The 16086-nt window shown below is 36.5% G+C and overlaps 1 protein-coding gene across 11 annotated transcripts in view; it reads left to right on the top strand.

Annotated features, from left to right (window-relative positions):
- The window catches only part of MYCBP2 (MYC binding protein 2), a 270299-nt gene that overhangs the window by 181575 nt on the left and 72638 nt on the right, over positions 1-16086 (top strand). For all 11 annotated transcript variants that reach the window (XR_011466330.1, XM_070380616.1, XM_005891177.3 and 8 more), the window contains 6 exons: positions 1008-1223; positions 4911-4966; positions 6456-6571; positions 8925-9022; positions 9743-9859; positions 10563-10703. Coding sequence is in view for 10 of the 11 variants with exons in the window: in XM_070380616.1 (XP_070236717.1) it covers positions 1008-1223; positions 4911-4966; positions 6456-6571; positions 8925-9022; positions 9743-9859; positions 10563-10703 (744 nt within the window). In the remaining variant the exon portion in view is untranslated. The remainder of the gene's footprint in view (positions 1-1007; positions 1224-4910; positions 4967-6455; positions 6572-8924; positions 9023-9742; positions 9860-10562; positions 10704-16086) is intronic.

The following is a 16086-nucleotide window of genomic DNA, read 5'->3' as shown; positions in this document are numbered from 1 at the left end:
TCCAGTACTTTGGCCACCTCATGCGAAGAGTTGACTCATTGGAAAAGACTCTGATGCTGGGAGGGATTGGGGGCAGGAGGAGAAGGGGACGACAGAGGATGAGATGGCTGGATGGCATCACTGACTCGATAGACGTGAATCTGAGTGATCTCTGGGAGTTGGTGATGGACAGGGAGGCCTGGCGTGCTGCGATTCATGGGGTCGCAAAGAGTCGGACACAACCGAGCGACTGAACTGACTGACTGACTGAGGGACCAAGTGTTTTTTGCCAGTGCATAGCAAACAACAATGTAATATTTTGTTATAATTCTTGGAAGGTACTTCTGAGTATTGTTTATGAGGTAGTTTGTGCTTTCATTGTTTTAACACGCCTTAGGAAATCTGTTCTTTGCATCTCTATAGTAAAGCAGATAAAAGACACCCCATTTTATCGCTGAAGAAACTGAGTTGGAAAGATTAATTAGATTGTTTGGCCCTCATAGTTCATGTTGGTGACAGAACCACCTAATAGTACTCTTTCTGCAAAGTAAATAAACATGTTTAAGTTTTAGGTATAAAATTTGCTTTATTATCTGTTGAGTTGTAAGACATCTGTCAGTAGAGTTCTTTTTCTTTGCAGAACAGTATATATAGCTAAAGTTGAGTTTAGTGCTTTAAAATATGTGAAGATTACTGGAAAGTAATGCCAGTAAGAATGTAGATACATTTTACTATCCTTTCCTAAATGTTATTAATGGTGGCACATGTTTTTATTTTGTTTTGATATTTGTGATTATTTATTCCCCAAAACAAAGCCTCTCTTTTGCACTGTGTCCAGGATCCCTGTTGAGATGCATTCTTCATAATCATTTGGCACTGTTAAATAGTCTTTAAGGAATGCCCTAGGGGGACAAGTGGTAACATAAAACTTAAAGAATTGCCAGTTTAAAGTTGTAAATTGCTTTCTTCTGATGTGTCATGGACAGTTATATAATAATGTCATTTGGATTTTATAATATCTTGGTTAGGTGGAAGTGAAAGCCGTTCCTGTTTCTCAGAAAAAAACATCTCTGCAACAAGAGCAAGTAAAGAAGCCTCAGAGGATTCCTGGTAGTCCTGCAGTACCACCTGCATCTTCTAATACCGACATGACCTTTGGCGGACTAGCCTCCCCAAAGCTGGATGTTTCGTATGAACCCATGATAGTGAAGGAGGCTCGATATATTGCCATAACAATGATGAAGGTAATTTATTTTACTTCCCCAAAGCTGGATGTTTCGTATGAACCCATGATAGTGAAGGAGGCTCGATATATTGCCATAACAATAATGAAGGTAATTTATTTTACTTCCCAGAAAAAGTTTATTTTTTACCATTCATTTATGTAGCAAACATTTCAGTTCCTGTGAAAATGCTTGTGTATTTTCAAATCACCATTATTCCTCGGACATACCCCTTCAAGACTCTGAGCTTATTATTGAGGCCCCCTTCAGCTTTGGGTTCTTCCAAATGTTAGGCTTATCTCTTTGGGTTTCTTCCCTCTTTGGGCTTGAGGCTTTTAGACAGATTTTTTAAAATTTTTGTCTTGTTTTTTTTAGTTAATCTTTAGAGGCAGTGTTAATCTAAATTATCAAGATGGTCATTATTTGAAATCAAAGTTAGGAATTGTGCTATTTTCAGAGAGCAGTGTGAGCCATTGTAGGCTCTCATTTGGAGGAATGACATAATTTTTGGTTTTATAAAGATTATGGTGGAATATGGAGAAAGTAATTGGGTGGGTAATCAAGAGACATGGTTTGGTTTAAGTCTGTTTAGGAGACTGCTGACTTAATCTGGTGAGATATGCTCATCCCTTGGACTAGTGAGTTGTCAGTCAATATAGATTCAGGAGATTTTTAGGATATGTAAGACTTGGTGGCTAATGGGGATGCTGAAAAGAGAAAGAGGAAGGAAATAAAACGTTTTGAGCTTGAGTAGTAAGAGTGATAATATTGAAGGGGCAGTTTTGGGTTGAGGAGGATAACAGATTCAGCATTGGATGTGGTTTTAGATACCTCTGAAATATCCATCTGAAGATAGATAAAAAGAAGCTGAAACTACAAACCTGATGTGATCACAGTCTTACCTCATGAAAAGAATTGGAGAATCATCAGTACTTGGATTATTCATAAATTATGGAAGTAGGAGATGTCTATCTAACATGATGAGAAGAGAGACCTTCCAGGACAGGGTCCTGAGGAATGTCAGTAATGATGATGCTCAAACTTTTGTCCACATCAGAATCACCAGGAGCACTTACTTAAAAAGGAGATTTTCCTGTCATCCAAAGATTTAGATTCAGTAGGTCTAAAAAGAGGTTCCAGAATTTATATATATAAAACAAATATGCAGAATGATTTATATTCAAAAGCTGCACTTTGAGAAATGTTGATTTACTAGATTTTAAAAAAAAAATGGAGAAGGGAAACAAAAATGTTGGCAAGAATACCAGCCAGAGGGCTAGTATAAACTAGGACACCGATTTTTACCTTTGGCCCTTTTACCACTACGGTGCATATGGTGACTCATTTAATTCTCATAACAACCCTATACATCACTGGTTTTTATTCCCATTTTACATATGTGGAAACCGAAGCATAGAGAGATTGAGTAAGTTGTCAAAGGGCACCCAAATGCCAGGGAGTCGGTTCCAGATTTTATCTCCTAACTACTTCCCCAGCTGCCTTATGCCATGGCTTGTAAGTCACAGAAAGCATATTAAGGAGCTTTAATGTTGTTTTACTGCAGAAGTGAAGTTTTTTGAAAAGGATCTAGCAGCGATCTTGACAGGAGCAGCTTTAGAGACATAGTTGGTTAATTAAATTGCAGTGAAGAGAAGGTGAAAATAGTATCAGTCTAGAGGGGTGAGATGGGAAGGGAGATGGGAGGGATGTTGAAGAGGGAGGGGACGTATGTATACCTATCGCTGATTCATGTTGGGATTTACCAGAAAACAACAAAATTCTGTAAAGCAATTATCCTTCAATTAAAAAATAAATAAAATTTATAAAAATTTTAAAAAGAGGTGATAATAGCTAAAGATAAAATGAGTGTACATTAGTCTTTCAAGATGTTTGGTTATAAAAAGAGACAGAGGAAATAGAATTGAGATAAGGCTTTAGAGTCTTGAGATTGAATATAGAAAGACATCTTTTAGTACTGATGAGGAGACATTTGAGAAGGGACAATGAAGATACTCCGAGAGATAAAAAGGGATTGGCTGTAAATAAGAGAACTATTACCTCTTTCACTGTACCAGGAGAGGGAAAATAAAATAAATTGCTAATAAGTTTATAGGTTGTGTGGCCAAGGGACTATTTATGATAGCAATTATATGTCTTAGATTGGAGATGGGAGTGATGAATCTTAGGATCAAGATTTTGAACCAAAGGGGAAAAAATGAAATAGTCATTGTACAGAATGAGGAAAAAGTAATCAGAAAAGATTTATCAGCCCTCCTTGGAGAATCAGTTGAAACTGAAGATCCTGTATTAGCAATGCAGTATGAGTCTTATGAACATGAAAAAAAATGATCATAATCATCTAGATTGATGCGGCATGGATGTTGTCCCAGATAATTCAACAAGCAAACAATGACTGAAAAGGAAGTTGGGCATCTGGTGGTTAAAGAAAGGTCAGTGGAATCCAGCTCATTTGGAAGGAAAATAAAAGTGGATTCAGGGAGAGAACTCTGGGGAGGGGAGAAGGACTAGAAGTCTTAAGAATAGAAACAGTTAGGAGTTACAGAGGCAGAAAACTGAGCAGGTAGTGTCACAGGTCCGTGACTTTCAGTGCGAGTGACTAAAAGTAGAAGTTGAGATGATTGAGGTTGAATAAATAAAGGGACTAAAAATTTAATAGTTTTGACTGTTTTTTTTTGTTTGTTTTAGTTTTGACTATTAAAGAATTAAAGCTAAACATTCTCATTCAACTTTTCTTTAAAGAATTTAACTTCTTGCCTCCTTACCTCTCTAGGCATTCTTTTAGTTTCCTGATAGCATACTTAAGTTTGTATAATTTCTTTTGAAAGTCGAGTTACCAGGACTGAATTCAGTATTTTAGGAATGTTCTGAGAGGCCCAGGATAGGGAAGTTACAGAATGCCATTCCCAAACTGTCTCTTAGAGATATTAATTCTTGTTTCAGGAAAGGAGATTTTCTTATATCAAACATTTACAGATAACTATGTATACTCCCTTTTGTACATGAACAAGAGTTTCTCTAAGATACATATCTAGAAGTAGAATTGCTGGATTGTAGAACGTACTTGTAAAATTTATAGGCCCCTGATTTGTGTGTCAGAATGTTAGGTGCTTCATGTTCTCACCTGCATTTGGTTCTCACCAACACAATTTGATGACTGTGATATGGTTATCTTGTTTTCATTTTCATTTCCTTGATTTCTGGTTCAGTTGAGTAACTTTTTAAGTGTTTATTGGCCTTTCAGATTTCCTCTTCAGTGATTTGTCTTACTTACCTTTCTCTTGTGTTGTTTCTCTCTTTAGTATTAATTTGTTCTCTATGTTCTCTATGTATTATGGCTTTGTATCCCATTTTGGTTAAATGAATTACAAATCCCTTTCAGGTGAAGGCTGATCTTTGCCATTTCTTTATGGTGTCCTTGTTTTGGAGAAATTTAAAATTTTAATATGCTCAAAACATATTGTCCTTTTTTTCTTCTGAATTTGTTGATGTTTTGTTTGTTACATGTACATCTTTAACACACCTAGAATTTACTTTTGTAGGTGGTGTGATGTAGGTAATTGAGTTTTTTTCTTTTTCTCCTGTATGGATAACCAGTTGTCTCAGTACCATTTATTGAGTGTTCTGTCACTGCATTAGTTAAGAATGTTTCTAATGATTTTGTGATTCTTGATGGTCTCTTTCTTAAAGGTTTATGAAAATTACTCGTTTGAAGAACTGCGTTTTGCATCACCAACTCCTAAGAGGTAAGGATCATTTCCTCAAAGCTTAGCCAAGACATGTCAGCTGCTTACAACTAAGATGACCATGAGTTCCAACTTTCTTGTCTATTAAGGAAATATTTTATAGCATTTTAAAATTCCCAGTAGAGACTTACGACAGGTTTTATAATGTGTAGATTTGCAGGAAGCATGTATTTATATTGAACTATAAATACTGCCAATATGTTACATAATACTAAGGTAATACAGAAATAACTCGTATCTAAAAGTATATAAATTGGCTTGTTTTTTCTATTTTTATTTCCTTCTGTCCGTCACCTAAAGGAGTGGCAGAGTGATTTTAATATATGTTGCACTTGTTATTGAACTTAGTTATGAGAACTCTGATTTTGAGCTCTGAGTAATTCTGTTAACTCCAAATTGAAGCATGTTTTTTTGGCCGACTGTTTTATTTGCTCATCAGGGGCTATTCCCAGGGCAATGGGAAATACCAGTTTGAAATTCAGAACAGAAATAAATTTTTGATCATCTTTATAGATACAGTATTTAAAATTGATGAATGATGAATGATCAACTGCAGAGATGACACTGAAAGAAAACAGGAGACCTAGGCCTAAATCCTGGGGCAATCCTAGGTAGTCAGAAAAGAGAGAGCCAACAAAACACCTAGAAAGAGTGGCCAGTGAGATACAAGAACAATCAGAAGAATGTTGCAGAAGCAAAAAGGTTTTTCAAAAAAGGAGGAGTTGTAAGTTATTATCGAATTCCACTGAGGATTGCTGAAGATAAAGAAACAGCCACTGAATTTGGGGACATGGTGGACATTGGTGACTGTGACATAATCAATTGCAAAGAAGTATTGGGAGCAAAAGCATAGTTAGGATAAGCGTTGGAAGAGAATGGGAAATGACATGGAGAGTGGTTGTTGACAATTGTTCAGGTAAGTTTTGCTGTAAATGGGGAAAGAGCTATGAGACTGTATTATAGGGAAAGGTATGGTATCAACAGGAGGTGTTTAAGATGGGACGTTTTGAAGTTTTTATAGAAATGAAACAAATGATCCAGTAAAGTGGGAGAAGTTAATGATGAACAAAAGAGAGCAAGAGAATTGTATCACTGAAGTGTTGAGTGAATGAGATCCAGAGCACAGATGGAGGGGCTGGCACTGGACAGGACCCAGGGCATTCCTGCCATTGTAACAGGAGGTAGAGCAAAGTAGATTGAATCTAATTGCAACCTTAAGGTTGTATCTGATTGCTTATGTTTTTCATCAGAAGAAACTTATGAGGTCGCAATCAGCTGAGAGTCAGAAAGAGGGGTGCTGGAGGTTTGTGGTGAGGAGGAAAGAGTGAATTTAATCATGGAGAGTAGGAAAACACCATGACAGGGCAGTAAGATTGCTAGTCATTGTGATCATATAATCAGAAATTTAATATTTGCTGATACATGCTCATGATGATGTCAGCTGTTTAACCAAAGTAAATATTCCAGTGTTCATCTTATTTCCTTTCAGACCCAGTGAGAATATGCTGATTCGTGTCAATAATGATGGCACTTACTGTGCCAACTGGACTCCAGGGGCTATTGGGCTCTACACTATTCATGTTACCATCGATGGCATTGAAATAGGTATTTTTCTAAAGTTGTGAGTTACTTAGTGTAAAGAACTAGAATCAAAATCCTCTTTCTGTTCTAGCTTGCCCTTGTCCATGTATCACAGACGTGGACAGACTTCCTAACTTGTAGGGAGCGTCATGTCCTCCTTTATAATGAGTACTTAACTTGTGCATTTACAAGGTCTTAACATTTTACAGTAATTTATGAGTCATTGTAGCCCTCATGACTCCTTTCCTGCGTTCCCTAGTGTGCCTAGTCAGTTCCATCTCCTCCGTGCTGCCCTGTAACCACATGCGTGCCTCGTCTCCCCGTCATGGTGCGTCTTCCTCTCCTGGCTGTGAGCAGCCTCTTTCATCTTTGGATCTCCCAGTGTGGTTCAGTGCCTGGCACACAATGAGTGCTCAGGAAATACTTGTTGAAAGAATGAGTTTCTTTACCTTCTACTAACTTTGAAAAATATCTTACCTTTCCTTTGGGGATTAATCTTTCTCTACTCTTTATTTTTTAATTATCCATATACTTGGACAGCAATTGGACAAGAAAGCTCTAAAAAGTTTATCAATATGGATTCCTTATAGCACTTATATTTTCTAATGCTCCTCAAGCAAATGGGTTCCTGTGATCAGGTAGATTTAGAATGCCCCATATATTGTAGTCTCATCTTAGATATTCATCCAATTCATATTATCATATTTGGAATTTTAAGACATTCTGAAATTAAAAATCCTCTCAATTCGTTTAATACTTATCATGAAACCTTTTCATGTAGAGAAGAGATAGAGGGGGGTAGAGATAAAAGTAATACTGTTCCAACATTCCGCCACAATACCCTTTGGGAAACTTTAGTTTGTTTTTACAGTGAAGATAAAGAGATGCTTTACCTTGATGTAACTGTAGACATATAGAATATGCATTAAATGTAGTGTAACTGTAGGATTGGGGCTTCCCAGGTGACAAAGTGGTAAAGAATCCACCTGCCAGTGCAGGAGACATGGGTTTGATCCCTGGGTTGGGAAGATCCCCTGGAGAAGGAAGTGGCAACCCACTTCAGTATTCTTGCCTGAGAAATCCCATGGACAGAGACACCTGGCATTCTGCTGCCCATGGGGTCACAAAAGAGTCAGACCCAACTTAGCAACTAAAGAACAACCATAGGATTAGATATATCAGATTCATCTGTACCATCCTAGACACCTTTAGCTGCAGCCTTTTGCTGTACTCTTTTATTTTTAGTTCAGCAGACTTCTGTTGGTTCTAAGTGAAACATTGTTCTAGATAAGACAGTTCCTGTCAAGTGAACAGCTTACTGATGATTGCAAGATAAATGGGGCAAACAAAATCACAGGAAGTAAAATATAAGAAGTGACATGCAAGGGATACAAATTACAGAAGTTCAAAAGTAGAGACAGTCAAGAAAGGTTTTATCTTTGCTGCTGCTGCTGGTGCTGCTGCTAAGTCGCTTCAGTCGTGTCCGACTCTGTGCAACCCCATAGACGGCAGCCCACCAGGCTCCCCCATCCCTGGGATTCTCCAGGCAAGAACACTGGAATGGGTTGCCAATCTTTGCTTATAGTGGGTAAAGAAAACTAACATAAATAAGAAAAATCCACTTATATTCATACATATTTTCTGGAATGACATTGAAGAAAAAGATTCATAGTCACTTAGAACCATTCATTTTCTTCCCTAACTTCTTAACTCAGCTTTCACCAGAGGTGACCAAACTGATAGTAGGCTAGGACCTTGCTTGACTGTAGGCAAGGACAATTTTCATTAGGATAATGATGATGCTAATAGCTAACATTTATTGAGTATTTAATATACATCAAAAATTTTTATACAATCTTATATATTCTATATGTATTTTTAAAATCATTTCATTCTCACAGCAGCTCAGTGAACTAGGTGCTGTTCTTAAAGAGTCAAACAGTTAATGACAGAATTAGGAACAATCAAGTCTAACATGAGAGTCCCAGCTTGTAAACACCAAGCTTTGCTGCCTGTTACTCATGAGATAATTGTTATAGATGACAAGTAGTGCTCTGATCAGATGTTATGAGATAATGTTCAATCACACAAGGGTTTCTTTTTTTGTTATTTTAAAATTTTCATTATTATTTAATATAGTCAGTCTATAGCCCCTCCTCTTTTCCTGAATCCCTGAGACTCCCCTTTGGAATCTCACAGTCATTTTTCCAAGTACTCGTCTATTTCTTAGCTGTTAAATATTAATTACCTTGAAGGACAGAATTCAGATATTTCTTTTAATTGTCTAAAACAGCCTGTGAATGTATATGAAGTTAGGTTTAAGGGTCTTCCCTCCCTTATATTCTCAAATGTTACAGTTCCCTTCCTTTTCTTACAGATGCTGGCCTAGAAGTCAAAGTAAAAGACCCACCAAAAGGAATGATACCACCAGGAACTCAGCTGGTCAAACCAAAGACTGAGCCTCAACCAAATAAGGTTAGGGGAGAATGAAATCAGAACAGGAATCAGTCTGAAATTTATTAATTTTCTTCACTGATCCTTCAAGGTGGCCATCCAATGTCTAATACTTTCCTTATTTCAGTATTTGAATTCTAAGTATTCCTAAATAAACTTGAAGACTAGTTCATGGTAATTCAAGTATAAAACTGTACTTTTTGGTTTCTTGGTATAATGCTATAGTAATTTATAGACTCTGTATACTTCCTGTTATTGAAAGTTTACAATTAACAAAACGTCTGTTGACATTAAAGTGTGTAAAGTTCTCAAGATTAAAGTATCCTGTGCTGTTAAATTCATTTCCTAACATCTAAAGAGTAAGTGCTATAGGAATTTTAGTAAACTACTTACTTATTAAAAAAAAAAAGAAACATGGGTAATAGAATTTATATCATACCTTCCTAAAAGGAAAAAAAAGGCTCTTTTTTTTCCTTTTTTTATCATGTCTTCAAAGTTTAGAAATTAACTTATTAATATATAAATAATTTTCTATTTTTTCAGTGATTTACAGTTTTATACTTAAAAATGTTCTCTTTATTGTTAAAAATAAGCCATTGTTATTTGCACAGGAAGACCAGCTACAAATAATTTTGGAAGCTTTCTCAGAATTATACTTTCAAGTCTGTTTATCTCTTACCACTTATAAGGTCTCTCTTCCATGATTTCCCTGTTTCATCTGTCTGTCTTTGCCTTTCTCAGGTTCGAAAATTTGTGGCCAAGGACAGTGCAGGGCTGCGTATCCGTAGCCACCCTTCTCTTCAGAGTGAGCAGATAGGCATAGTGAAGGTCAATGGAACCATCACTTTCATTGATGAGGTAATTTGTAAAGAAACACTTGGTAATAAATTTTGGATGAAAAATTTTTGCACTGTTTGCATGATATAAGGTTACTAAATTTTTTGTTAGAATATGTTTTAAGCAGTTTGGGTAGTATTTGGAAAATTGTTTCACAGAATTTAAAAATTTATTCATTGAGTTTCAAATATTGCATTTATTTTTCTTTATCAATAAATAACTAAAATTATATTTTTAGCATAAAAATTAACATACTAGTCAGAGCCAGTATGAGAATTCAGTGAAAATGAGTGGTTTTTCTTGAACTTTTAAAATGTTGTTTGCTTTTGTATGTGTTTATTGTATCACTTAACTTTGGACAGGACATTTTTCTAATAATACAATTACGTAACTTCTGATTATTAAAATCTAAATTGAGGGGAAGAAAGGCTTGTATTCTTTTGGGAAACCTCTGCTTTTATTATTGAAGTGTTTATCTCAAAGTGTGACTTCTTTGTGCTTTTACTTCTAAGTGACAATGTGTTTTACGATCTCACCATGTGGATTATTGTATTGCTTGGCTTGCTGGTTGTTTTCCTAAAAGGTTCTCCCATACCTATGCAAAAACTAGGTTCTTAATCTCCATGTCCACCATTATTTGCCTGCTTTGAGCCTTTCAGAACTTTGCTACCTTCCTCGGAATGACAGGCGGGCATGGCTTGTTTCTGTTGCTTGTATCCCATAGATCCACAATGATGATGGTGTGTGGCTGAGGCTCAATGATGAGACGATAAAGAAGTATGTTCCTAACATGAACGGTTATACCGAAGCCTGGTGCCTCTCTTTTAATCAGCATCTTGGGAAAAGTCTTCTGGTCCCTGTTGACGTAAGTAAAAGGTGGTTTTAAAGAGGATTATAGGGGTACCCTGTCCTCATTACAGGGCTTTCTTTAATTAAGGCTTCTCAGTTCTGAGGTAAACCACAACTAAATAACTTCAAGTGCTTGAATTCTGAGAGCTTCTGTGTAATAAAGGTGAAGTTTGGCAAGGCTAAGGCCTTTAATACTATATAGTCCATTACAGGAGGAAGCAGTAAATTAAAACTAGGCCTACTGATTTCTTTCCAGGGAGACAGGGAATGAGAGTGGCTAATGAGAGTAGTTGACATTTTTTTTCCTTCCTTATTCACACTACTGTTTGGAATGAACTCAACACTAAAATTTAAGAATTCAGTATTACTATTCATTTCAAAAACACGTACGATTTTTTTTTTTTTTGGTGGCGTTTTGTAATTTTGTGTGTTGTCTTAAGTTTGAATCTTTTCTTTCTTGGTGTATGATACTACCTCATTAAAACAAGGTGGATTTTTAAACTTGCAGCACCATAGTGCTCAAGTTGAATCTCAGAGTGTGTGAGAGTTCTATTAGCCTCTTTGAGAGATGCAGTGGAGTACATATAGCCAGTGCTCAAAAGTCACTAACTCTGATAGGAACCCATGGCTCTCTTTATAACTTGAGCAGAAATGTGTGATTTTTTTGTTTTCCTTTTCATCTCAACCAAATATATGACTTTACTGGAGATAGAAAGCTAAAGGAAGTAGCTCTTAGTATTTTCTAGTTTGACTTTATGTTGAAGAATGACATTAATGACATGACACTGCTAATATATACTACAGATAAATTTTTATTTTAAAAATAACCTTAGTATTTTAAACTAAGAATTTCTTTAAAAAGAATCAGTGCATAAAGCTCGCTCTGTCAAATCAGTCCCTATGTTGTTTGTTTTTCTCCTTGATAGTCCAGAGTAATGTTCTCCAAAAGAGTGGTTATATAAAATGATGCTTTTGAAAAGAACATAATAGAACTTGTGTTTGGATTTATTAAACATTCTTTTTTCTGTTCTTTTGTATTTGTTTTATATAGTACAATGGGGAAAGAAGCTGTCTATATATTTTTAACTAATAGATGCATGATAAAGAAAGTCTAGAGAGTTTTGGTCTACTGCTTTTTTTGTTTTTTTTTAATCTGGGGCTAGAAACTTTCCCTTGAATGCTTTTAATCCATCTCTCATTATAGTAACCAAATATTCTTCAGGATAATGAAGATGATATTTTAAAGCAGTAATTACAGTAGCCATTGTGTTTATTTTGTTAGCAGTTTGTATTTTAAATTTTGACCAATATAGGGTTTTGTGTATTTTAAGACCCTAATAGGGCATTATGTTAGATTATATTATCTTTACGACATCCTCTGCTTCAAAATGTTTTTTCCTAATTCCTTTGTGGCTCATTTGAGGAGGTACTTTTGGAGGAGGAGGATATTCATACAGACAAGACAAGAGAATAAACAAAAGTAGCAAGGATGAGCAGGAAGTATTCTGAATCCCGTGGCTTCGTTTTGGAATCCTCATGTTCTGTTACTTGATGCTTTGAAACTTTAGCCAAGAGATGGGTTTTAGCAGACAGTTGTGAGGTCAGAGAGAGAGGAGGTAAATGGAGTGAGCCATACAAATACTCGATGGCTTTCCACTGCTGTGTGAATGAAGAGGTTATCACTGACTTTATTGGAGACAGAAAGCCAAAGGAAGTAGCTTTTGGTATTTTCTAGTTTGTCTTTATGTTGAAACATGACATGAATTCTCTTTTGATGTAACTCAGAGTATCTGGTATCACTGAGAAGGCTGAGATTTTTCTGGTTCCTTAATTTTTAAGGATGATAGTGACTTGAGATCCTTATAAATTAAAAGATGCCGGTAGAAAAGGTGGGCATCAAAGATACAGAAAAGGAATCTGAAGGCTGAAAAAAGAAGAGAAAATGGAATTGAGGGCACACTGGTGAATTGTTTCTGTGAATGGGGAGATGGTGTGTGTGGCAGTAGGTAAGTTTTTAGGAATGAGGGAGAAAGGGAAGAGGTGAAAGAAACCATCATTTCCAGAGAAGAGAGAAAAGCCATTAGCTGAGACTAAAACAACTGAGTTATGTTAGAGAGTTTAGAAAAGCCATAAGAATTTGTAGTAATATTTGGGAGAAACAGCACGATCTGACAAAGAAAACTACTTGTTTGGGGATTGTTGCGCCAGGAAGGACCCAGTGAGACCACTGGATAGATGCATCCTGGAGACACCCTTCTTCCCCCATGGCCCTGAGTCTCCAGAATGAAAAGAGCCAGGAAAGCAGACAGTGCTGGCCAGAACTTCCTGGGCTGCTGAAATAGGGACAAAAGGAAATTTCAGGTGCTGATGAAAGAGCGATTGAGAGCACCAGCTGTGGGTTGCAGCTTAAGTTAGAAATGTGAAAGGATTAGTGGAGGGTCCAAGGGACTTGGAGGACTTAATAAAATGCAACAGTATAGTGAACGCACTGCACTAAAAGAGCTGGAAGGAGACAGGCAATTTGTGTGATAATGTAGCATATTTGAAATTGATTTCATACTTAGAGCATTTTATTGAATGAAATGGATCGTTAATGTGGCCACATCCACATATACAGGTGCTGGCAACACTGTGACCTGCGAGGTTTGAAAGTGAGTTTGTTTACCATCAGAGAAAGGGTCCCATTAGGTACAGTATAAAGTTATGGGACAAATGGGAATAATTAGCTGTTGGATCAGGAAGATGCCTAACATAGTTCTGGTATAAAAATAAGAGGACAGGTAGATGACCTAAATAAGGATTTGCATTGCATGTTTGTGACCAAAGAGGACAGAGGATATGTGTGACAACTGGCATGGGGCTTCAGACAGAACTGGTGTAAAGTTGTTTCAGTGTGGATGTTAGATAAAACTGGAGTCAGAGCCTGGCATAGGCAGGAACAGGCTGATTTCCCAGGGTTTTGATTTTCAGGACCAGGACAGGCCTCTTCGACAGTCAGTAAGCTTTTCATGAGTACCTTACTCTGCAGGACAGAGCATATGATTCCATCTCATCCCCTCAGGGAACTAATACAGCTAAAGAAATGTACTTTGCTGCTGCTTCCTTTGCATCTCTTACTTCTTTTACTACGGGAGAAATAACTTGCCACCTACTTTGCCTTTTTATACTTCGTTGGTGAATGAATCAGCTGTCAGTTATGGCTAACCATTGTAAAAACTATTCAGTTAAACAGAAAGCTGGCAGGTTTGAAATAAAATTAGAGATTATCAAGGACTGATGCCACTCACTTAAAAAGATGCAAAAGTACCAAAAAGTTTCCTTGAGCAATCTTTACGTTACCGTGTTCAACTTTGTCTAGTTAAAAGAATTTTGTGTTCACATGAATGGATGTACCATATTTGGAGCCTGACTCAAGCAAACTGATGGGGAGAATAGGGGTAGGGATTGGAAACTGAACACTGAATATTTGATGATCTGTTTTTTAAAAAGATTACCATAAATAGCCATATTTAGAATAAACTTTAAAGTGATTTTTGTTACCGTGTCCTGTTTCTGTACTCATATTGCAGAACACTGGTTTTCATTGTAGATATGTTCTTTAGCCACATTTTGGCCTGACTGGCAGTAGTTCTATTTAGATGTCATTGAAAGTAAAAGTGTTAGTCTCTCAGCCCTGTCTGACTCTTTGTGACCCCATGGACTGTAGTCTGCCAGGCTCCTCTGACCATGGGGTTCTCCAGGCAAGAGTACTGGAGTAGGGTGCCTTTCCCTTCTCCAGGGGATCTTCCCAACCCAGGGATCAAACCTTGTTCTCCTTCATTGCAGACAGATTGTGTACTGTCTGAGTCACCAGGGAAGCCCTTAAATGTCATTAATTTACTAAAAAATAATGACACCCTAATTTGGTTCAAATATGACTTTAGTAATGCTCTTGTTTAGAGATTAAATAGCATTAGACATTCATATTATGAGTGTTCTTTCTAAAACGACTTTTAAATCAGTGGAAAGAATCAGGATAACTATGAAGAACACAGATACTTCCTTGTGAGGTACTCATGGTCTGTTAGACTTATTGCCCCTTTTAGAATACACTGTTTAACGTTACATTTTAGTCTCTGTTTATGTTATTTCATTTGTCTAAAATGCTTTTGCTTCCTTTCCCCCCCCACAACTTTTCTAATACTTTCCTAATTGGCCAGGCTCAAAAATTTCTGTTGACATTGTTCATCCATGTAGTTAGTTATCACTTCACTAATTGTTCATTCAGCATATGAGTCCCTACTATGTACCAGACACTAAGCTGGGAAAAAGGTGTTGGGTGAAGAGGCAGAGGGGAGGGGATACAAAATAATTAAGAGTGCAATTCTTGTCCTTAGAGTGCTCGCTGTGTAATGTGATAAATGTACAGTATTCACAAAGTTAAGTTGCATGATGATGAGTTACAGAGTGGCTTCACTTAGGAGGTGACATTTGAGGAGGTTTCAAAGAAAAATTGCCGTAAAAGAGTTAAGGAATTTCACATTAGAGAATCAAATGTCCAAAGTTACGAAGTCATGCTACGTTTGGTAACTAATAGTTAATAAGGGTGAAGCATGAATTGAGGACAGAAAGATTCTACATACTGGGGAAATTAACTTTCTCCCTTCCTGCTCAGGTAGCACTTTGTAAAAGCAGAAAAGGCTTACATCTTTCTCCAGCTACTCATAATGCCTAGTTTATTTTCCTTCTCTTTAGCCCAGTTGTATTTATATACCTCTTATTTCTGTTTCTAATCTCCTTAAGGGTTAGGACTCACTTAAGATCCCCTGTTACTCCTGTTTGTTTCTTCCAAAGTGTTAAATATTTCATTTAGTTTGTGGCAGACTTTCAATATTTGTTGAATGCTAAATTTTAATTCTTAACATTTGGTATGATCATACTGCTTAAAATAATTTCTGACTGTCTTATGCTGCTTACCTTTATTCTCTCATTTAATTTTCAGTATATCCATTTGATGTTAAGTTTGTATTATTCTCATTTTTCCAATGAGAGAAGAGAACTATTCTCCCAAGATCATAAGTAGTAAGTAGTGGAGCTAGTTCTAAACTCCAGTCCATATAATTCCAAAGCCCATGCTTGTGTGTTTAGTCTACCTTCATCTAGTGAAGACATAAGGGCAAATACAGTTATAAGAGGATAAAGTAAATATAGCTGTAAAAATCATATTATTTTGGCTAGAATTCCACAATTAAATAAATACGAATGCTCATAACCCTAATAGTTAAATGAGAATGAATACTGTGATGTATGTTCAAGGATACCTGGGGAAAGCTGATTTTAAATTAAAATTCTTAAGATTTGGAAATTGCACATTAAGCTAGTAGAATGTTTCATACACCAGGGAAAATAATAAGTTTAAA

This window comes from Bos mutus, chromosome 12, assembly GCF_027580195.1.
Source record: "Bos mutus isolate GX-2022 chromosome 12, NWIPB_WYAK_1.1, whole genome shotgun sequence".
Taxonomy (NCBI): Eukaryota; Metazoa; Chordata; class Mammalia; order Artiodactyla; family Bovidae; genus Bos; species Bos mutus.
This window is presented reverse-complemented; position numbering and strand designations above follow the sequence as displayed.